General features: G+C 43.2%; 1 protein-coding gene across 1 annotated transcript in view; it reads left to right on the top strand.

Moving 5' to 3' along the window:
• TLL2 (tolloid like 2) overlaps nt 1-22,561 on the top strand; it is an 85,805-nt gene that overhangs the window by 50,435 nt on the left and 12,809 nt on the right. Inside the window, exons 5-13 of the mRNA XM_042018752.1 lie at nt 481-598; nt 1,001-1,179; nt 1,495-1,600; nt 6,531-6,655; nt 10,590-10,705; nt 12,545-12,647; nt 15,441-15,557; nt 18,926-19,071; nt 19,997-20,192. Of these exons, the coding sequence (XP_041874686.1) occupies nt 481-598; nt 1,001-1,179; nt 1,495-1,600; nt 6,531-6,655; nt 10,590-10,705; nt 12,545-12,647; nt 15,441-15,557; nt 18,926-19,071; nt 19,997-20,192 (1,206 nt within the window). The remainder of the gene's footprint in view (nt 1-480; nt 599-1,000; nt 1,180-1,494; nt 1,601-6,530; nt 6,656-10,589; nt 10,706-12,544; nt 12,648-15,440; nt 15,558-18,925; nt 19,072-19,996; nt 20,193-22,561) is intronic.

Raw genomic sequence — 22,561 nt, 5'->3', positions numbered from 1 at the left:
TCCTCTCTGCTGTTGGAAGAGCAGGAACAGAACTACTCTAGGTTTCTGACAATAGCTTTGCATTAGTTTTGAGGAGCATCTGTAGCACTCATGAAATTCCTGGGTGTCTTGGGGTGACAGAGCAAATTTGTCACATCACTTAGTAGCTGGTGTTCAGATCAGAACACCTGGCAGCTCTGCCAGAATGGCCTGTGCCTAGAGAGCTGACATGTTTTATGTGCACAAATATTGACGTACTTAATCTGTAAAGTTTGCTACCTTTTTATTAGAGCAGTTAATTCATCAAGCACAAGGAGAGAAAAGATGATACAGGAAATTAATGCTATAGTTGGAAGTGGGCCCCAGAGTCCTAGAGGTGTCTACAGGCATAAGATTGGCTGTTTGAAAGGTTGACTGTTCCCATATATCCAGATGAAGTCCCTTAGAGATTTTCCTGAAAGCCAAGCCTTCACTGTTTGCTCATCTTGATTTCTTTTCCAGGAACCCAAAGAGCTATCTTTAAGCAAGCAATGAGGCACTGGGAGAAGCACACTTGTGTGACCTTTGTGGAGAGAACTGATGAAGAGAGCTTCATTGTGTTCACATACAGAACATGTGGGTAAGTGATGCACACACTCCCTGCAGCTCCGTATTGCAAACAGCCCTTTCAGTGACACATGGCTCTGTAAGCCTAGCCCAGAATAGACCAGTGGCTACATTGGAGAATCTGCCACAGAGATGCAGCTGGTCTCTTTCAGTGAGGGTTGCTAGGACAGTTTAGTATTTGCTCAGAAGGTGCTAAGCCTTTCTGGATTCTTTTTTCCTGGGATAACACTTAAGTGTACACATGCATGTTTATAGATACGCACTTTTTTCTTTATGTTTTCTGTATACATACATGTATAGTGTATGCAACTGCTGGCCTGTCCTGAACCCTGCCAGATGCCATCCTCTGTTCCTATGTTTCAGAGTTTCTCAAGTCACTGAAGTGCTGCATGGGTTTGTGGGTTTTCTTTTCCAGGTGCTGCTCCTATGTGGGTCGCCGAGGAGGAGGCCCTCAGGCTATATCCATTGGAAAGAACTGTGACAAGTTTGGTATTGTGGCTCATGAGCTGGGTCATGTGGTGGGTTTCTGGCATGAGCACACACGGCCTGACAGGGACCAGCATGTCACTATCATCAGAGAGAACATACAGCAAGGTAAAATCACACTTCAGGTTATTCCTGGGTTTTGGCTGGGTAGAAACCTTTCTTGCTTCACTGTGGAAGATGCTGGTGCTCTGTGAGTTGAGATGGAGAAGAAGAAATATTGCTACTTCTTGTCTAGAATAAGGGTCAAAATAGCTATATGAATAGACATTTTGGATGTCCAGTTGGAATTGTTGGAACACAGGAGCATATCCATTTCATTCTAGGCTCCCAGAGGTAGAGGGCATCTTCTTTTCTTTTTTTCTTTTTTTTTTTTTTTTCCTTTTACAGTGATTTTTTTCTTTTCCGTTTTGTTTGTCATCACAGGTCAGGAGTACAACTTTTTAAAGATGGAAGCTGGGGAAGTGAATTCACTTGGAGAGACCTATGACTTCGACAGCATCATGCACTATGCTAGGAACACATTCTCCAGGTGATAATTCCAGATTACACATCCTTAGGACTATTTTTGGTAATTGTGGTTGACTCTGTGGGATATATAGAGCCTAAAAAGGGATCTCTGATCTATTGCTGCATTGCAAGGCTTGAAAAATATTTGAAAAAGCACAGTGGGCGTAGTATGGTGGGCTCCTGTTTTCCCCTTTCCACTGTATTTACTCAGTAATAATCCTGATAATCTCAGAGAGTTTCCAAAGCCTTGTTAACATTCTTTGCAGCCTTTTCCAGGCAGCACATGTGTATCTGCGTGCATATGTGCCCACGTGCAAGTTGGGTAACACTAAATCAAGCTTTGAATCTCTTGGTTGTCCAGCTTATGCTTTGGAGTCACAATACTACTACCTTCAGAGTCTCTAGTGGCTGTGCCAAGGAAGAGTTTAACTCTAGATCATGATCTTTAATTACTTGGGTATTTTTTTAATCATTTACGCATGAGCTTTCGATCATGGCCTCTGCAGCTATGTGGTTCTGTGTGACTGGGTTTTGTCATGGAGGAGTTATCAGTGCTGCTGCAACTAACTGCCAGTTTCTGCATAGGCTGTTTGTCCTTGACTCCCATCTCATCCTTCCAGATGGAGCCCACTTTCTGACCAGGCTGCTCTACTGGATAGAGAGGTGATATAAACATAGTTACGTCCTGGATTTGGAATGAGAGTAACTGGATGAGCAGCTTCATTTTGCTGCATTATTAGAAGTTTTCTTCCGTAAACCCTACTATTGCTCTTTCCCAAGAGCTTTCTGTCACTACATATTATGAGTAAAGGGGTTGGAAGGTACAGTGGAAGTATTTACACTCTTGGCAAATTTTTGTTGCAAAAATTAAAGGTGTCTTTGGGACTTTGTTAATCTTCTTACTCCCCACTTGTATTGAAGGGCCAAGCCTGTTGTTTTGTGCTTTTGTTTTGATGACTTCACATCAACCAGTGGAAAATTACCAAACATGCTGAAATGCTGCTTGTTGTGGCAGGAGGAGATGGTGTCTGGGCAAGGGTATTTTGCAGCCTTCGGAGATTTCTTTGCATCAGATACCCAAAGCAAACAATTTTTCTTCCCTTGAGGCATCTGCTGGACCCTTCCAGCATTTGCTAAACTCTAAATGGTTAGAATTGTCTTGCACAAAAGCAGGATTAAGTTATTACAGCCATTTATATTGTGGATGCCTTTGAGTCTGTGTCTCTTGAAAACCAGGGTCCTTCAGAGCACTGCTGGGCCAAAATGGGATAAAAATGGCAAGAGTCCTTCTAAATTTAAATTGGTGCTCGATAGGATTTTAAAGTCTGTTTTCTTTAAGCCCTTTGTCTCTGTGACCCACCCTTACCCCAGTTGCAATCTTTGTGCAGTAATTGAACTGAGCACTAAGTGCCTCTGTGGGCTGATTGTGCTCTCACCACACATAAGCAGTGCTGGGAATAGGCTTTTACTTTGCCAAGACCTGTCTTGACATCTGCTCCCTGAGGAAGCAGTGTATTGACCAGCCACAAAGACTGGTGGGTGTATGCATGTATCCTTCCCACCTCACTGAGGTTGGCGAGTGCTGCCCAACTGCAACCCAAAGTGACAAAAGCACAGAGTCCATGAAGATATTAAGTTCCAGCAAGTTTCATTAAGATCAGTGGCTAGGAAAGGGAGAGAGTCCCTGCGTGGCCCTGTAAGGGAAGGGCTGCACTGGGTGTGTTAATACATTAGCAGACACCAGAAAGCAAACATAAGATGGTGTGAGCCCCTGACCAATGGAGATGGGATGTGTGAGTGAGCAGGGGAAGGACACAGAGTCACATCTGTGACTTACTCTCTTACCTGGCACTTAGCACAACCTTGTTTTTAACTTCTGACAATATTGACAATAGTAAATCATATGGTGCTTGCCATGGTCTAATGCTGCTATAAATCCTGGGCTCTTTTTATTCAAAACTTTTACCTAAGACAGAAAGGTACAGCTTTTCTGAGACTTGATGAGTCTTGCTAGTGTGCTAGTCATACTTTTGAGAATTGGTGTAGAGTCACTCCTTCTTTCCATTTCATAGCAAAATATGTCTCTCATTTGTGTCTGTGGCTAATAGAAATAGGAGTATGGCACAAGAGACTGTAATGACAGCAGGAACAAGATTTTACCATTGGAATTTCTGTTCTCATCTGTGTCAGAAATTTGCCTGTTTTGCAGAGTGTGGCTGCAGGCTTTTATTTCCTGATGGGTTCCTTACAGACATGGCAGCAATCTAACCTGGATGTTGCTGTATCATGAAACGATTTCTTTTACAGTGGTCAAGACCATAAATGGCAACTTAGCAAGAAGAAAGTTTAAACCTCCACAAAGTCCTAAGCAAGTAGCTGGTTACCTTAATTCACTAGGTAGCTTGCTAGTAGACATGGCAGCACAGTCTGGAGTTACCAAACATGACCTCTACAAAGCTTGTGTTCAAATCAGAATGTAGGTAGCACTGCCTCCATGTCCAGGGACATCTTGTATTTGCAATGCACTGTCCTAATCCTGCACAAGACATACAGATATCCTCCACAGGTTGTACTGCGTGAAGAAGAGTCATGTAATCTCTCTTCTGCACATGGAGATAAAAATACAGAACTGGGACAAACGGTAGCTGCCTGCAGCTCAGTTCTTAAACTGCCTTGAATATCTGCTTCCTTGAGTGTTGTTTAAGCACCTGTATTTTTTACCCTATCTATTGGGACATGAATATTTAGCATTTGCTAAATCAGTTGATAATTTCATAGCATTGGCATGGCACTTTGCACACTCAAGGTACTGTGTGGCTGCTAAGGACTCTTGTGAGTCTCTTCTCAAACTCTGTTGTTCTTCGCTGGTAGGAATGGTGGGGTGTTGTGCTTGACTTACCACTGCATTGGGCAGCTAATGCATGTTCTGCTCATGCCTGGACAGCAAGAGAATGGGGCATCCAGGATCCATGGGTCTTTTCCTACCTCTGGAAGGAGAGTTTAGATATGCTGCTCAAGAATGGTTCCGGTGTTAGATTTCCTGAGCTGCTTTGTTTAATGATGTCTGTTTGGTGTTTATTAAAATATTTGCACTTTTAGAGACACTCACCAAATGTGCAACTTTACACTCAAAGTGTTTTTAAGCAGATGGTGTTTAGGTGGACAGCATGGGACTTCTGGAACTTGTGTGGTTTGGGCCAAGCAGACTCCTGTTCTTGGTTCCTTTGATGGCAAAATGAGAGAAACTACTTACTGCTTTGTAGCTGGGAGTCATGTTCAGCAATGCATGTGAAAGGAGAAAAAAATTCAGTTGGAGGAAAAAGCAAAACCAAAAATCTGCCTAGAGTACAGCCTTCTGGAAGAAAATGTGTTTGGCAGATAACAAGGCTAGTTTGAAGTTATGGGTTGTTTGTGTTGTGTGAGCAGTGCCTGAGGTATACACTATGTGCAGAAAGCTGAGGGCTGTGAGTGTGCATTTGTGAGGGCTGGAATGGGAAAAAGAATCAAAAGTTTGCATGTGCAAATGGTGGTTTTTCTGTTAAATTCTGTAATTCTTCCCTGGTTGAGCCTGGAGATCTGCAGAAAGCATTTCAGAGGCCACAGAAGTATGTCCCTGCCAAATGCTGAGTTCTTCTATGAACTCCTGAGGAGGCTTGAAAATTTACTTTGAGCAAACTGACCTGTTTCTACGTTTGTGGTGTTTCTGGAATTGGAGGATTTGTTTTCAAGACATAAATAAATCCAGTCCAAGGCATGCAGCTGGCATGTAGAATGCCAAACTGAATTTATAAATCAATATTTGATGGACTCACCTCACATCTTGTAAGTACTGATTTTGGTGCTGATCAGGAATTTTTCTACTGCTGAAAAAACCCCAACATCTCCCATGCAACAGCTGATTCCAGTTTTCAAAACAGATTAAATTCCTTTCCTTCTATTTCTTTCTTCAGTTTGAATATTTACAAAACAATTTCCCCCTTTCCCTTACCACCTCTGGACTAGGCAGCACTAAAGTTATTGCTTCTGCCCTGATTTCCCATTGGACTCTCTGGACAGTTATATCCTGTCCTTCATGAAGAGCAGTCTGCTTCACTAAGCTGATGCTGAAGGTTAAGCTCGGTGTTAGCCTTGGCATCCCCAAGCCTGTTTGGCATTCAGGGGTGCAGTGAAAGGTTCCTGTGGACTGGACAGCCTGGCTGCAAGAGCTTGGATTTTGCCAACCTGGAGTTCAGGTTTCTGATTCCCTCCCTCCCTCCCTGCAGTCCTAATGCTCCCTTGGGGTCTCTCTTGCGTGCAAGCTCTTGCTTGGCTGCATGGACTGCATTTTGATAGAAGTGAGGCCTGAGCTTAAATCCCTCACTGGACTGAGATCAGAAGTGCAGTAAAGAGCTCCTGAATGTGAAGCACATGGAAGAAATAGTAGCAAGTAAAAAGAGGCAGAGACAAGTAGAGTTATTAGCTTGGAAACTCATACAGAACAAAGGTAGAGCACATGATCTTTTCCTCTTGTCTGTGGCAGCCCCAGTCACTGCCAGCCCAACCCCATCTGCTACTGAGAAAATTCCCCTTCCCTCTGCTCCTTTGACTTAAATGCCAGATCTGTGCTCCTGCTGAGCCAGATGTGCCATGAACCTTCTGCAAGAATATTTCATTGCTTTTTCTGATTTATGGCAAGGAATGTGCTACCTCAAACAGAGGCAGCAGCAGTTTCGAGCTATCCAAGAGGAATTTTCTGGCTTGGCAGACTTGCCTGTACATTTGGAAGCTGTCTGCTGTAGTGAGAAGGCTGTCCTGAGATAGTTAGCAGTTACTAGAAGCTGCCCCACTCTTGCTTGTTAGCATGGGATATATGGCCAGGGGGATGGGTGTGGGAGGCCTGCCAGCACTACTTTCTGTTCATTGCATCACTTTCCCTGCTTCACTGCTCTGTGTCTCTCTGCTCTTCCCTTTAGAGGAGTTTTCCTTGACACCATCCTTCCCCGTCGAGATGATAATGGGGTCCGGCCAACTATTGGTCAGCGCATTCGCCTGAGCCAGGGAGACATCGCTCAGGCAAGGAAGTTGTACAAATGCCCAGGTAAATATGGCCTGGGGAGATGGATCCTGCTTTATCATAGACACATGGTTTATGTGGTAGGCATGGGAGTTCAAGAGCACCTTAACGATGCCTTTGAGGAGAGAGACTTGGGAAACACAGACTATCAAGTGCTTTAGGCTGGAGCTGTGGGAGAGAAGTGAATTTGCCTAAAAATGTGTCTACTGTTAGTATTTTGCCAACATTCTTGTTGGGTTTAGGGCTTCAGATTGGTCCAGTGTAGGCTGTATTTGTAGAAAATTAAACCAATGTACAAGACCACAGACAGAGTGGGGACTAGGAGTTAGCACAATGCTGGAAAGATTTCTGGTCGTCTGAGGCCCTGGAAAGTGGTGGTGGATAGCTGCTGTGCAAATCCACTGTTTTTCTGCATCCAGCAGAAGAGGTCAGAAAGTATGAATTCATAAGGGTCCATAATTAATTCTGAGGGCTTCAGGGTCTGTATGTTCAAGGATTATTGCTTTTAGCTTATAATGGGTGGTATAACTTTTGGGTCTATTAGTTCTAATAAACCTTTTTTCTTTTTTTGCTTTTTACCTCATCATTACATTTTTCTTTTTACACTCATCATTATCTTCAAATTGATTTTGGTTGAACAAAATGTTGTTCTTGCAAAATTATGTCACAGATTAGTTTAGGGGTTAATTTATTTTGCACTATGTTTTTTGACTGAGTCAGACTTAATCCAACCAGGCTTTTCATTCCCATAGCTGGAAGAATCAATTACAGAGTTAGATTTCTCAAGGCAAGCTGAAAAGCCACTTTGGCCTGAGGTACTAACTAAAAGCTACAAAGCAACTTTCTTTAAAATGAGGACTCTTCTGTGAGTCTCAAGTTTTCCATTTGCAAAGTAGAACTTTTCCTACTTTTTTTTCCCACAAAGCTTTAGCAGAGGTTATTGCAGTTCAGAACATATTTGGCAGCAAAATAATTAGAGATTTAGGCCTACTAAACATTTTTTTCAAATACCTGTTGTTCTGCTTTGGTTTTCTTTTTTTCTTTGCATCAAAATATATACACAGGTTGCATCTGAGGAGAAGAAGTGCAGTATATTTAATGACATTAACATCTTCATCTGCCATTTGAATCTGTGGCTTTAAAAGTTTTCTTCCTCTGCAAAATACAAAGCAAAGGAGTTCAAAACCAAAGGACTTCAACTGTGTGTTCAAGCAGGGTCTGAACGAGACTTTAGGATGAAGACGCTTATGCTTATGTTCAGTAGTCAAGCTAAGGATTTTAGGGTAAAGTGCAGCAACATAATTCAGAAGTTGAATGGCAGATGGCTTCCCTGTTAGAAAGAGAGTCTCCATCTGAGAATACCTAATAATATATCCCAAAAAAAAAGAGCTAGTATGGTGGAAGATGAGTTACAAGTATGCACTGGAATCAGCCAGAACAACTGCTGTGTCTGTTTTAAGAAACAGGACTCTCCAGCTCATTAGACTGGCGTTCATGTGGCTGCTACAGTTAGGGCTTGCTTAGCTTGTCCATTCTAAAACCCTGCTGTTTCAAATTCCTCTTAATTCCCCAAAGCTTATACCTGCTGGGTTAAAGTTAGTGCCAGGCCAGGTGAAACCAAATGAAATTTGCTGAAGGAATTTCTGGAAGGCAAGATGCAGTCTGCTACATAGTAGTTAGTGCTACATTTGCTATGGCTGCACAGTTGAGGATTTGATGACTGCAGTCACTACAAAAGCTTTAAAACAGCTTATCCTGCTGTCTTGTGCTGTGCTAAAGGAAAAAGGCTTGTGTAGCTGTGCTAATTGTGCAAGAATGGTTAAACTGTAAATTGAGAATGGTCCTGCATTATATCACCTCCTCCAGTTCTCTGGGCATTTTCAAAAAGATGCAGTGTACCAGTAACCAGCTGATGAGCTGCAAGTGCCCATCACTCAACTGCTTCATTTACAAACGAGTTCTGAAGCATTCACCTTTCTACTTTGCTTTTCACCTCTGTTCCTTTCTACCTGCTCAGTTTCTTGGATCCCAGAAGTACCAAACCGTTGCCTTATTGGACCTGTTGGCTTCTTTGCTACTAAGTGGAGTACAGTCATATTGCTTTTTAGAGTGCTCTGCAAGAGGTTGTGCTCTACCCACAAAGATGCATTGCTCACTGTTGTGCTTCCCCCTGCACTGCAAGCAGTCGCTTTCCTCCATGCTGTAAGACCAGCCTGTCACAGGGTCTGGGGATTTCCTCTGCAAGGGTCGGAGAGTTAGATAGGTCTCCTTGCATATTTCAGCAACGTAGTCTTTGCAAGTAGATACAGTAGTGATGCCTTGAAGTGGTGGCTACCTGAAAACAGAGGCTAGACAAGATTAAGGGAATAAAAGTAGGTATTTATTTGAAGGCATCATTCTTACCTGTTCCATAATTACAGAGTCTTGCCAGTAGCTGTGTAATTGCACTGTGGGAGAATTAAGTCTGGGCTGTTGGAAACCTTCACTGTGGTTCAGCCGAGGACAATAATCTCGTGTCACTATGGTCATGTTGTGCATGTTTCGCATGATTTGGAGCTCCCTTTATCATTTCATGTTTGTTTAAATAGATTTTTGAGCAGAGAAAAAGAACATTTATTTATCCTGGTGAGTTATGGATTGGAATTCCCTCTTTATTAAAAAAAAAATATTTAAAAACCCCTTTCTGTGTCCCCACATTTGTTCATCTAGTCTGATCTGTCAAGCTGTGGATCAAACTTCCTTAGGGAAATTAAGAAATTCTGGGCTAGGTGACTCCTTCTCCCCTGCTTGAACATATTAAACTTCTTCAATGGAATCAGTCTCTCTTAATCTCCAACTGCCAACCCGCCCATCTAAATGTAATCATGGCTGCAAAATTAGCTTGTGATAGCATCAAGCAGAGGAACAACCCCTGGTATTTCCATGAGAAAGGGAAGGCCTTGTCAGATCTTTCAAAGCACTGCTGCTTCATCGGGGATTTTTGGGGGCTGCCTTACTGTGTCTGATGAAACAGAGTTGCAGATCCAGAGCAGCTTTATAATATCAGTTGGTTATGAAATGGGAGAAACAACTGGGAAGCAGGCAAGTCAAGGTCCCTGCTCCTTGCAATTGGCATTTGGATGCGTCTAGTGGGCAGTCTCAAGGAAATGGGAGCTTTGATATTTGTGGTCCTCCCACCCAGCCAGCCAGCTGCTCTGCAGATGTGGATGGTCACTCCTTGTTCCAGCTCAGTCATCCTGGCTCAGAGAGCAGAATTACAGTAGTCACAGCTTTTCCAGATGTTGGAAGTTGCAGTTCCCTGAAGGAGCATATGCATGTGCATATTCCTTGCTTCCCAAAAGTCGCTCTGGGGTCTACATTTCATCAACTGCAGCAGGCTGCAAAACAGGAAGTTGGAGACCAATGGGCTGCTGTGCTCATATGTAGTCCTGTGCAGCACAGTGGCCAGGAAGGTGCTGGGCAGCCACAGCATGAGGGCAGTGGGGCTTGCCCTGCTTTTGTTAGGGTGTTTTAAGCCAAAAAAAGACAACTTACAGTGGTAACTAAGGAGAACCTCATTGAGCAGCTTGTAATGAAGGGAAAACAGTTTTGCTGGTAGCAGTGTGGGGTTGTGAGGTGGGGTGGGGTTAATACTTTGCATTTGATTAGTGAATGAGATATTCCTCAGCTGAAACTTGAAAGTGCTGGCATGTGGAAAGAAGATGAAGGAAGAAGGGTTCTTCTTTGGAAGCTGTTTCCTCTGTGTCCTTGCACTGATCATCTTCTATCCCAGAAATTCTGACAAATTTCACGTCACCCCTTTGGCAAGGTCTCAGCTGGTCAATGACCTTTGGCCAGTACCATGAATGAGCACTGTTGGAGTACCAGCCACCGACCTGCACACAGCAGACAGTTTGGTAGACCCTGATGTGTTTCAGAGTCACTCCTTTTTGACAGGTTTTTTTCCCCTCTCCTGCAGCTTGTGGAGAGACCTTGCAAGACTCATCAGGTAATTTCTCAGCCCCTGGCTTTCCAAATGGCTACCCCTCCTATTCCCACTGTGTCTGGAGGATCTCAGTGACCCCAGGGGAGAAGGTAGGTGCCACAGCAGCACAAGGTGTACTCTGCACTTCCCTCATGTGAGGTTTTGCCTGTGATGACAGTGTTACTACCTGCCAGAAGATCTCTGTATGCCTGGCGTGTGGAGCCAGGAAATGCTCCTGAGCACCACTCAGGAGAGAGATGGAGTCAAGAACACACATTCTTGAGGAGAGAAGTGGTGATGCTGGAGCAGAGCCCCTCACATATCTGGGCCATGTGTTGACTTCTGATCCTCCTCTCAGTTTGAGACTAACCCCTGCCTGGACATTTCCTGCCACCTGTTAGCTTTGGCAAGCACACACTCCAAAGCCAGTCAGATGAGTTAGATAAAATGTGCTGCAGTCTGGGGTCCTGAAGTGAGCTGAGGAGCCATGAGTGGCATCCGTGGCCTGCCCCTGTCATAGAGGCATAATGTCCCTGTCAGGGAACTTCCACTTCCCGCCCTGAAACACCAAGCCCCGCTGCGCATCAATCACCCACCCTGTCCACTTCCCTCCCAGCTCCTTTTGTTTTATTGATCTTCCTGTAGAAATGCAAAATTTCCTTAATCCAGTAACACCAGCCCCTCAGGCCTTTCACACCATACCAGGCTGCAAGAATGAGCAGCCCAGCTTGGGAGCTCCTTGGCAGAGTGACTTTGCTGAGGATCACCCTCAAGACATGCTTAAGACTCAGACTCAGACAAAGAAGCGCAGAGCTTGTTCGTTTTGCAGCAGCTGCCTGGCTCCAGGACCTGGTTGTGTCACCTGCAAGCCCAGTCCCATGCCATGCTGAGCTGCTGCCATCAGCTGCAGGGAGAGCATCGCTGGGGCAAGAGGGCCAAGAGCTGTCCAGGTTTGAAAACAGTGGCACTGAGAGTTTCGTGGTGTCCATCGTACTATAAACTCTCCCTTTGCTTCTCTGCCTCCTCAGAGTTGTGTCGGGAAGGACCCAGCATCTAAATGCTGAACCACTAATGTTCAAAAAGGAAATAAAGAATTGATTTCAGATTAAATGCTTCAATTTACCTGTTTAATCCAATGCAGTGATTGATGCAAATTGTTGCACTGAGGTGTTAGCTGAGAACAGATATTGGGCTTATAGAATTCATCTGTATAGAAACAGATGAATCTCCTTTTGCTCTCCAAAGTCAGAATACTGCAAAAATGTGAAAAAAGTAAAGACATTTCTGTGACTATGTGCAGATTATGGGTGTAAATGAATATATGGGTCAAATCTTGCAAGGAAAAAATACAAGTACACTTCAACAGTGACCTCCATAGGTGACCTCCCAGACCAAGGCCCATGATCCATCTCACAGAGGAAGGAGACCAAAATAATAGCATTTTTATGCCAAGCTCTGTTTGGTAAAGCCACTGAATGCACTTGCATCACGATGATGGTGAGTCTGATGGTCAGAATGTGGAACCTAATTAGCAAAATCAGATATTTCTTGCAAGTATCATTTTTATGCAGGTATAGACCCTGAACATGTGTGGTTTGTGACAATGTCTTTCTCTGTGATGTTCACATTACTCAAAACCAAAGATTTGGGTTTTAATTTTAAAAATCCAAACTGGGCTTTTGTTTAAGTAACTGAGGGGTATTGACTTTGAATTACAGAGTTGATAGTAAAGGGCTGTCTGCTGTCATGTACTGTCATGGTTTCATTAAAATACTTTGAGAAGCCTTTCTTTTTTGACAAAAGGTGGTGTACAAATCCCACACACATCCCTACTGTCTTTGCCTGCATTTTCACTTATGCAGCACTATAGCAAAAATGAAACAATCTGTAGGGTCTTCTCTTTACAGTAACTCCCTCCCCAAAGAGAAATGTGCAATCTCTCCTTTCAGATTATGTTAAATTTCACATCGATGGACCTATTTAAAAGTCGCCTTTGCTGGTATGATTATGTGGAGGTGCGTGATGGCTACTGGAGGAAGGCTCCATTATTGGGTGAGTAGCTATTTCATTTTAATTGCATTTAGTGTGTTCTTCTTGATGCTTTGGAGAGTGGCTGGGGAAAACAAACAGAAACAAACTTTCCTTTACTTGGAAGGAGCCTAGGTCCAGCCAGTGCACTGACCATCCCTTAGTGTCTCCATCCAGAGATGTCAGTGTGCTGTACTCACTCCAAATGATCCATGCTCCAAGCCTTTTGGTTGCAAAGGCTTTATTCCTTCCTTTTCCAGCTTGAGAAATGAGGCAGGGAGGGAAGTGAGCCAGGGCCCTGGCTGGGACTAAAAATGTCGTCTCTGGAGTTTTATTATTGCTTTTTCCTAAGTCCAGGGAAGAACTGTCAGGCAGTCAGAATGAAGCAGCTGCACAACTCCTGACCCAAGCTCCAGCCATTATTTCTCATGTATTTGTGTTTACAAATACACAGTACTCTGTACTTTGAGCCTCTGTACTCCTAGCAGGGAACTTGCTAGACCATGCCTATAGCGTCAAATTGTGCAAGGACTCCAGTCTGCTCCTGCTTCCAGAGATCTCTAGGAAGTGCAGCTCCTCTGTATCCTCCTTGTTTCTCTGCCTCCTGCTATCATACCTGCAGGCCTTCTGTCAACCTGAGTGGTTCAGGAGTCCCACCTACTTTGCCATTGCCTCTGATCCTGACCTCATCCCCTAAGCTCAGTGTCCCAAACATGTAAAATGTGGCACTGTAAACAGCCCCTTCTGCCTAAAAGGAAAGAAGCAATCGGGTTGAGCAGCATCCCCAGCTGTGTTAGAGGGGCTGCATCCCATGCTGCTGAACAGAACTGGGCTAGTCAGCGTTGGGTCAGAGGGTTTAGAGAGGTTTGGGTGCTCTCCTTGGCCCCACTGGACATCCTAGCCCTGGTACCAGGTGAGGTGCTGAGGCTGAAGCCATGCTGCTTCCCAGGTTTCATTGGGCCTACCTTTCAGTGTAGTTGGCAGCTGGTTTTACTGTTTACTGCTTATTTTGGAGCTGGCAGCATTTATTGCTGTTCTCTGCTGCATATGCATCAGGTAACATTGCTCCAGCAACTGCAACTTAGCTCCTCGTTTGTTTTTTTTCTGCTGAGTAATTTAAAGGTACTTCAGAAGCCAAGCACCTCCCTGTCCCCCTAGTGCAGGTGGACTTGGGAGCGTTTCCATCTGGAAGGAGACGGTGCATGAGTGGCCATGGCTCCCGCATGGGGCTGAGCCCATGAAATTAGGTCGGAAGAGGCAGGCAGACGGCAATTCAGCAGGGGGTGGGGAGGGGGATTAGTGTGAGTTGTGAAAGCATGGGCTTCTTGTGGAGAGAAAAAATACATGTGTGCTGCATATTTTCCCAGGGAAGTGTGTGAAAACCCAGCCTTTAAATGGTGTATAACTTTTTATGAATGGGCCCTTTATCACACTCTGAGGAGCTTGCTCGTTCTTGTTCCTCATCTGCGTTTCCTCTTCTTGACACCCTTGTTAAACTCCAAGTCTAAATCCAAGAGGAAGTTGCTCAGTGACCCTAGAGGAAGGAGCTTTGCAGTGCTGATGCTGTTTTTAGCATCCCCTTTGGGAGTGGAGGTGGGAGATGCTATTGATATGCTGCAGGGCTGTCACACTGCCTCAACAGCACTGGGCAGGTTGGGGGCACAATAGTAGCTGAGTAAAGCTGGGTCCAAGATAATATTTGGATGGGTGATTCTGCAAAAAACAAAAAGCTGTCAGTGAAACTGCCATTCCCAGCCAATTACTGGGAAATAAGATCCTGTCTTGAACGTAAGGCATTAACCAGGTTTTTACCCAGTGGAAATTGTTCAAAGGTGCCTTTGCCTGGTGTTGGAAGGCCAGGATCCCTATCACCACTGTTCTGACTGAATTCAACCTGAAGAGCTACTCTCTGCCTCTGTCAAATTCTGACTGGGATTCAGTTGGGCAGGGTGCCAAGACCATGTTGAATTCAGTGTATAGTCCTGCTGGTGTCAGCTGAAGTGAAAAACCGTGTTTGCTCTGTGCAAGCTCAAGCACAGGTCCCTGACTATCAGTGTGTACTTGGTGCTCGCTCTGTTTCTGTGAGGAGCTTCTGGCTTTAATAGATAGAGGAGAACCAAATAGGGGTTGCTGAGGTTGTCTGGGCTGCAAATGCTATCTGCAGTTGTTCTGTTTCAGGATTCATTCTTACTGGCAAAATTTGAGAGTTTACCAGTGCTGGTACATGCCAAAGAGCTCAAAGCTGGGGGAATCATGGAGAAAGATGGCTCCTGGTCTCTTTCTCTTGAAAGAAGTTAAATGACTGCAGAAGCTTAACTGGGATTTGTTGAGCAGAAAATGAGATAAGGGGTTTTTTCTCATCAGCATGGCCACGTCCTGCCCTTGGTTTGACTTGGACTATTTGTATGCAAAGTGCTGAAGGCTTAGCAGGTGGAAAGGACATTCTCTAATGCCACATCTCTAGAAGGACAGGGTGATGCTTCCCCACCACGACAGCTCAATTGCTGAATTATGTGACCAAGACAAGAGCCCTTTTGAATTTACCAGGGCAATAGAGGCTTCATCCGTAACTACTGGCTTCTACTCCTAGCTGAAGAGAACTTTAATTCACTTAATAATTGAAAAGAATATGAATTAATGGAGGGGGGACAGAGAAACTTATTCAAAAGCACAAGTTGTGGGAGTGAAAGGGTGTTTTACAGAAGCACACTCCTTTAAGCCAAGACTCTTTGCTTCCCAGAGTCACAGGTGCCTGTTGTGCTGTGCTGTCCCTCAGGAGTTCATAGACATCTTCATTGTCTCTTTCCTGCCTTCTAGGTAGATTTTGCGGTGACAAGATTCCTGAACCAGTAATCTCCACGGACAGCAGGCTGTGGATCGAGTTCCGGAGCAGCAGTAACATCCTGGGCAAAGGCTTCTTTGTGGTCTATGAAGGTACAGCCCTTAGCTGGAAGTCTGTCACATTGTACAGAGCAGACAGAACAGGATGCAGGGGTTTTATGGGATCAGCAGGAGTTCTGCTGCACTGTGTAGTTAGATACAGCCACGCTCTTGTTTTTATGGGAATTGGCAGATTTTGTGGCTTGTTTCAGTAGACAAGACATGGATTTTCCAATTAGATCATCGCATTTTGGGGGGCACAAGAAGATGGCAACACAAAGCAACAGCTTCCATACTTGGGCCAGGTTCTGTTTGCTCTAACCTGCCCCTGTAAGCAGCATTGTGTGGAGCAAGAGTTTCTTTCAGTATTTTAACAGGCAAAGTTCTGTTTGGGATCATACATTTTATATCACTTAATACAGATTGTCTTTTGTTTGATTGATTGATTGTTTTCTCAGATGCAAAGATTGTTCTTTTGTTTCTCCCTTGTATGTTTTACTCACAGAAGGTTGGAAATCAGTATGTCAGATCTTCTATAGGTCAGGTATTTTAGAAATTTGCATAGCACTGAGATGATGAAACCACTTTGAAGGGGAAGCAATAGTACCACAGTCATTACAAATCAGTAACTTCTGTTTTCCATATATGCTTATTTTTTTGCAACAATGATTCTAAAATATATTCAAAGCCTTCATTGTTTTCTGTGCAGCAGGCATTTTTCTTAGAAATACCAGTGTTGTCAACAGTATTGAGGTTGACTGTATTGGTACCAGCATTGCATCATCTTCTTTCTTCAGCCACAGGAACAAGCATAATGCTGGAAGCCCAGTGCCCAAGTGTGCCATAAACTCATGAATAATGATACTAACAGAGGGAAGCAAAGCAAACATGGGACTGTTGGGGAAGTGCAAATAAAGCATATGAGGATTTCACAGCAGTTTGGGGCTAACAAATCTGTTTCACAGGAGAAATATCTGGTTTCTGTAGGAATTGTTGCCCCAGAGACAGAGGTATCTTGCCTGATGTTGTTTTTTTTTTTTATTTTAACATCCCTCCTGAAAAGCAGCTGTTGCCTGGACCATGTGGTTTGTAACACCCCCTTTATGGTAGTTTGTTGGAATTAGAAGTGATCAAATTAGTGTGGATGGCATCATCCTTCATATTGCTAAATGGTATTGGAAGAAAAAAATTTTACACTGGCTGCATTCCAAAGTCACTTTGCAAAGTGACTTTGTTTTCCCTTGACAATTTCCCATATTTCCTGTTGATTAATAAATGATCCCTAAAGATTTAGTAAATACAAGCTTGCTTCACTTGACTTTTGAATAGAGCGACTGAAGGCAGAATGTACATCTACTGGTTGAACAAACTCCAAGTTCATATTTTCCTGCCTCTTCAGGAGTGGCTTTTTATATAACCATTTCCTGCAAGAAATTTCCCATTGGAAGGCTATGAAATCTATGGCTATGCCTGACAGCAAGCACAGAGTATGACTGGTATAAACCAGCTTGTGCTACAGACACAGTAATGGCCCATTGCACAGTTCCTTTCTTATCTCAGCCTCCTCTTGTCAGAATAGCAGGTAGTGAGATTATCTACATCTCTCTCCATAATTTATTTACTGAAATAGGAGATTTTCCAAAAATCTTCTTTAATCCCTTTTTCCCTCTTAAGCAAGCTCTGACAATGGCTTGTTTCTTTTGCCCTTTGCAAAGTCTTGCTCAGCTGTTTTGTGACTTCTGTGCTTAGGCAATAAAGGTAGTTTTTGTTTCCAGGAGGGATTGCCTATAAGTCTTTAATTTTCTATTAATTTTTGTCCAAAATCTTTCTCTGTTGCTGTTAGTTCCTCTTTTGCTTTTGAACTCCTCTCTCACATTTAGCACTGCTTCTCTGTCTTTTGCTTTAGTGACAGTGCATCTGAACTTTTCTGGAAACTGTGGGTGAGGACTGATTTTTGGATTTGGATTCCTCCAAGTCTTGGCTCTAAAGTTTTCAGAAGTTGGGAGTAAAGAGGAGGAAGCATGTAACCACGTGATGGTAGAATTACTTGATACTAAATGACAGTTTATTTAGTAAAAGTGTCCTCTTAATTCAGTCACTCTGTTCCCTTTCATTCATAAGATTGAAGAAGGGAAGATGTTGGTGGTTTTGCCCTACAGCACTGCCGAGTTTGCCATCACTATTGTCTTCTCAGGCTCTACCAGCAGATGTTCTTTCCATTTTGCAGCAAGGCTCTTCCAAGTATAGTTGACGCCCAGCTGTATGTTAGTGTGAACTTCTGCAGTGGATAGAGAAGGTATTATTTGTTGGCTGTCAGTTTCATGGCTCTTAGAAAAAAGTCCTCTGCTCTTGTAGCCCTCTTTCTGTTAGGGGAGGGAGACAGTTCTTAAAGGGTCCTTCAGAGGTTTTCTCAAGCACCACTTGTAGCTCTGAATATACGAACTCAAATTGCAACCTAAATTGTGCTCTGCAGCTGAATTTTTGGGTGCAACTCTTTGCTGGTGCTTTAGCACTGATTCTGTAAGAAAGAGGTTACCTCTGGGCTAATGAAGCAGTGCTTTTAACTCGGTTACATTAATAGCTTACAATGCAAAACCAAGAGAGTGTTAACCAATGCAAGCAATTTGCAGGACGCTACAGGGAGCCCATATCTGAATTGCTAATGCAGTGCCTTGTGGGGAGAAGCCAAGGGTGAGGATGGTTGATATCTGGCAGGTGTCATTGCAGTACCATCTCTCGTGTACTTTTTGCTGGTGCTTTTTGTTTCCTTGGCTTTAGGCACAGCCAAAACATTCATGTATTTTGTAGATGTGCGTTGTGCATCATGGGGTAACACAGCTTTTAGCCTGTGATCTTACTTTCATTGCCTACATAGTCTTGCAGACAATTTTGCTGAACTGCTGTTGTCTTCAAGGTCTTTACTAGCTTTGTATTAAACTAGATTTTCATTAAATTTTCTATTTTAGTATTTAAACTTATTCTTACATTTGGCACTAAAACTGAATTTTTCATGCACAGCAGTCAGCCTGATGGTCTGGTGGTGAACAGCTCAAGTTGTGCTTGTTAATATTGCCATCGTGTGGCTGGATTTGATTTGCAGCTCCCCCTCCCCCCAGCCCCCCCCTTTTCTTGGTTCTTACTGCTGGTAGCAGGTTTCAAGCAGATATGAAGGTGAGCAGGAGTATGAATAACAGAAATTTATAAAAATTATCTGGCCCACTGAGCTCACCTTCTGAGGACATGAGCACAGCAAGATAGGAGACACTGTCATTAAGACAAAGTGTTAGATTTGTAAAAACTTCCATGACTTGTGTGTTGCTTTTGTATAGCAAGCGATACTGATACAGATTTGATGAGAAAGGTACGTATGGAGCAGGCTTACCTATAGAGAAACTTGCAATCTCTGTTTCTTTTTTATGAAGCTATTTGTGGTGGAGAAATACACAAAGATGCTGGTCAGATCCAATCTCCCAATTACCCAGATGACTACAGACCTTCCAAAGAGTGTATCTGGAAGATCACAGTTTCTGAGGGTTTTCACATAGGAATCACATTCCAAGCCTTTGAGGTGAGAAATGTCATTGTATATTATATTACAGATATTATTTTGCCTCTATAGATCCTTCAAAATGAATAAGAAAGTCATAGTAATAATAATAAAAAAATCTTTTGGCTGTTTCAGAGTATCATTTACCTTACCAAACGTTTGCTCAGAGATTTTGAAGCCAAGTTTAAAATATGCTGAGTTTTCAAAAACTGTTACTCTAGACAGAAAGAATTAGAAGGGACTCAAAAGTGTTGATGATGTTAAATAGAGACTCATGAGTCCTTAAATTTTCACTCTGATCAAATGGAAGTAAATGGTCACAATCCAGGCAAAAAACACTTGTTGGTGTCACTGGGGCTTGTTAGATTGCAGGATGTGACTCCCCAAAGAAACATTGTGTTCCCAGATGGCAGACAGGCTTTGAAGAGCTCACAAGAAGTTTTCCTCTACTGGTTATAGGATGTCTTACGCTCTTAGCTACATGCCAGTGATCAGCCTCTGTTAAGATGCTAAGTCACAGACAGGAGTGGACAGGACCTTGATTGGTGCATAAATCCCATCTATTCCACAGGCTCCTGTGGCTTGTGTACACTCACCATGCTTGTCTTGTGAAGGGCTGACACTGCTACCTCCCCACAGCTATTCCTTGAACCTTTTTGTTTGTAGTTCTGCTCTGTTTCTTACAGCTTCTCACGCAAAAGCAGTTTGTAGATAATCAGGGGCTGGGTTTCACCGCAGGATAGCCATGAGGTAGCAGCAGAAATGAGATGTGCCTAGGCTTGAATGCAGTTTGAACTGCAGAAGAGCTCAGTGGCAGCCACAGCAAGTACTTAGTTGTAGCCAGTTGTTTGGGGAACTGATCTGTGGCCAAAGTCTAACTGTGTCACTAGCCTGGCTGGAAGAACTCTTCCTAGTGAGGTAGAGGCACACACTTTTCCTGTTGCAGATTGAATGGCATGATGCGTGCTCCTACGACTACCTGGAGATCCGAGATGGCCTCACTGAACAGAGCCCACTGATCGGCCACTTCTGTGGCTACGAGAAGCCAGAAGACATCAAATCCAGTTCAAACAAAGTATGGATGAAGTTTGCATCTGACGCAACCATCAATAAAGCAGGCTTTGCAGCAAATTTCTTTAGAGGTATGTGATCTAGTCCCTCTCACAGTCAAAGCTGGGGACTATTTATCCCTTAAGCCATCCACAAATGACCAATTATCATTCTATCTGCTTGTACTTAAGATTTGTTTGTACGACTGTCATCGATGCTGAGACAGGAACACCTCCTCCTTCATTAGGACAGAAAGCAACTCTGGGCTGGTGTCAGCATAGATATTGCACAGCTGGACAGAATGTTACCTCCCTTTAGCCATGCTAGAGGACACTGACATTCCCAAAGAAGTAGTAATACCGCACAAGGAGTGTTAAAGACAGCTCTCTGCTTAAGTTCTATTCCAAAACAAACGTCTGGAGTGAGGGTAAATCTGAATGCAAGTAGAGTCCCAGAAAAAGAATACTGAGACCTTTAGGACACAAATGTGTTCCTAAACTGAGATTCTTTTCAGGAAGATGTGAGTAAGACTAAGATTTTAAAATTTTTTCTCTTTTTAAGAGCTGGACCTTAGACATGGTCCTTTACCAGGATCCTGGTGACTTGATAGAGGCAAGAACCAAATATCTAACTGCTTGGGAAAATACCTGTGGAGCTGCTGGGGGGAAGACAGTCATGTTTGTCTTAAGTTCAGTGACAGTTGTACAGAAATAATAGTTACAATGCCAATATTTGGATTGCATAAGTCCTTTATTTATTTATACCTTAACTTTTGTCTCATGTTAAGGGTGTCATGGTCCATTTAGGTTTCACAAATTTTCAGGAGAATGTACTCTGTGAATTAAACTTTATTTCATGAACTTAAGACTTAAACAAATGTGTCAGGGTTCAATCCCCTTTGCTCAGACTAGTCTATCCCATGAATTCACTTATTCACCATTCAAGCCATAAAATGTCATAATTTATAACCTGTAGTTCTTAAACCATGCACTTATGTGCAAAAAAAGAAAAAGTTAAATTAAGCTGAATTCACAGATTATATTGGCCTGTAAATTTGAGAGGTCTTAATGGACTGTGACAAAGGGTGATTGCAAGATCACTGGCAAATACTTACTGTGACATTTAATCTCAGTCCCTGGACAACTCTCCCAGTACCTAGACTTCCTTGTTTAAATTTCTACGGTTCCATAAAGGCACAGAGAATACTTCTTCCTAAAGACATTTTGGCTCCTTTCAGGAGTGAACAGTGCAGGCTGACTGTGGCAGAGATGTCTTTCAGAGATTAGCGCTACATGGAGACACAGCAAATCATTCTCTAAAATCTGAGGTTCATCTACAAGTTTGTAGGGGAAGAAACTTATAAACCGGAACCTGAGGTGCTTTTTTTGTAATACAGATAGTCAGAAATAAATTTGTTTGGTTTTTTTTTTTAATGTAAAAATGTGTTAACTTGTACACTAGTTCAATTGGAGACACAAGTATTTTCTGTGGAGTTTTTGCTGGCAGACTACATCTTCCAGTGTCTGCTCAGATTTCTCGTGTTTGAACCAGAAACCACGTAGCTTGTGGATGGTTAGGATGTTTTTAAGTCCATGCTAGTAAATTCAGCTGAGGAGTAAAGTGTTTTTGCTTGGACCAAGCATCACAGCAGTCATAGCCGCACAATTTCTAGCCAGCTGGCATTGTGGGCAGAGCTGATGTCTGTGTGCAAAAGCTGGGTAGACACACCTGCAGGCTACATGTGGAGTTTCAAGCTGGAATCTGAAGTCTGCAGTCCCTACCTCCATATCCAGCAGGCTTGTGACTACCAGGCACTCCATGAGCAAAGGGATCAAAGTAGATGGCTCTGCAGGCACTCTTCAGACTGCTTCTCATAGCTGATTGAGCAATGGGTAAGCTTTGCCTTAATTAATTATGAAAGGAATAGGGCTTCAATTAAATGTCTTACAACATTGAAAGAAAATAACTTAGCCTAAAAAAAAATCAGAGTTAAGGATGGAATTGAATGCTATGCTTTGTGAGAACATGCAGTGGTAATGTCTAACTTTTCAGAGAAAATAAACTTGCAATCAGCTTAGAGAGGGTAAGCCATTGGTCACCCCCAAGGCGCAATGCCAGGAAGATATGGAGAGCAATTACCTCATCTCCAGCCAGTCAGGTATATCTCATGCGATATCTCCAGGATTATTCTTGTTAGTTATCTTCATTTTGGCAACAAGTTGTTTGTGTCACTGAAGCCTATTTTGTATATGGTTAAAATGTTAGTTCATCTACCTGGAGCAGGGGAGAAGAATGAGAAGTAGCAGCAGGGTCATGTACTGCCTGTGGCTCCTCATCCCCTCCTGCCTTTGCACAACCCTGGTTTTGCTGCAGGGGCTGAGTGTAACTTGTAGGGGTACAAGGCAGGGGGAGAGGAGCCTGGAATGAAGCTGAGCCAGGAAAGGCAAGCAAAAAGCTGTTT

Source organism: Corvus kubaryi, unplaced genomic scaffold, assembly GCF_017639235.1.
Source record: "Corvus kubaryi isolate FWS band 111438036 unplaced genomic scaffold, C.kubaryi_AGA036_p1.0 138, whole genome shotgun sequence".
In the NCBI taxonomy this organism is placed as follows: Eukaryota; Metazoa; Chordata; class Aves; order Passeriformes; family Corvidae; genus Corvus; species Corvus kubaryi.
This window is presented reverse-complemented; position numbering and strand designations above follow the sequence as displayed.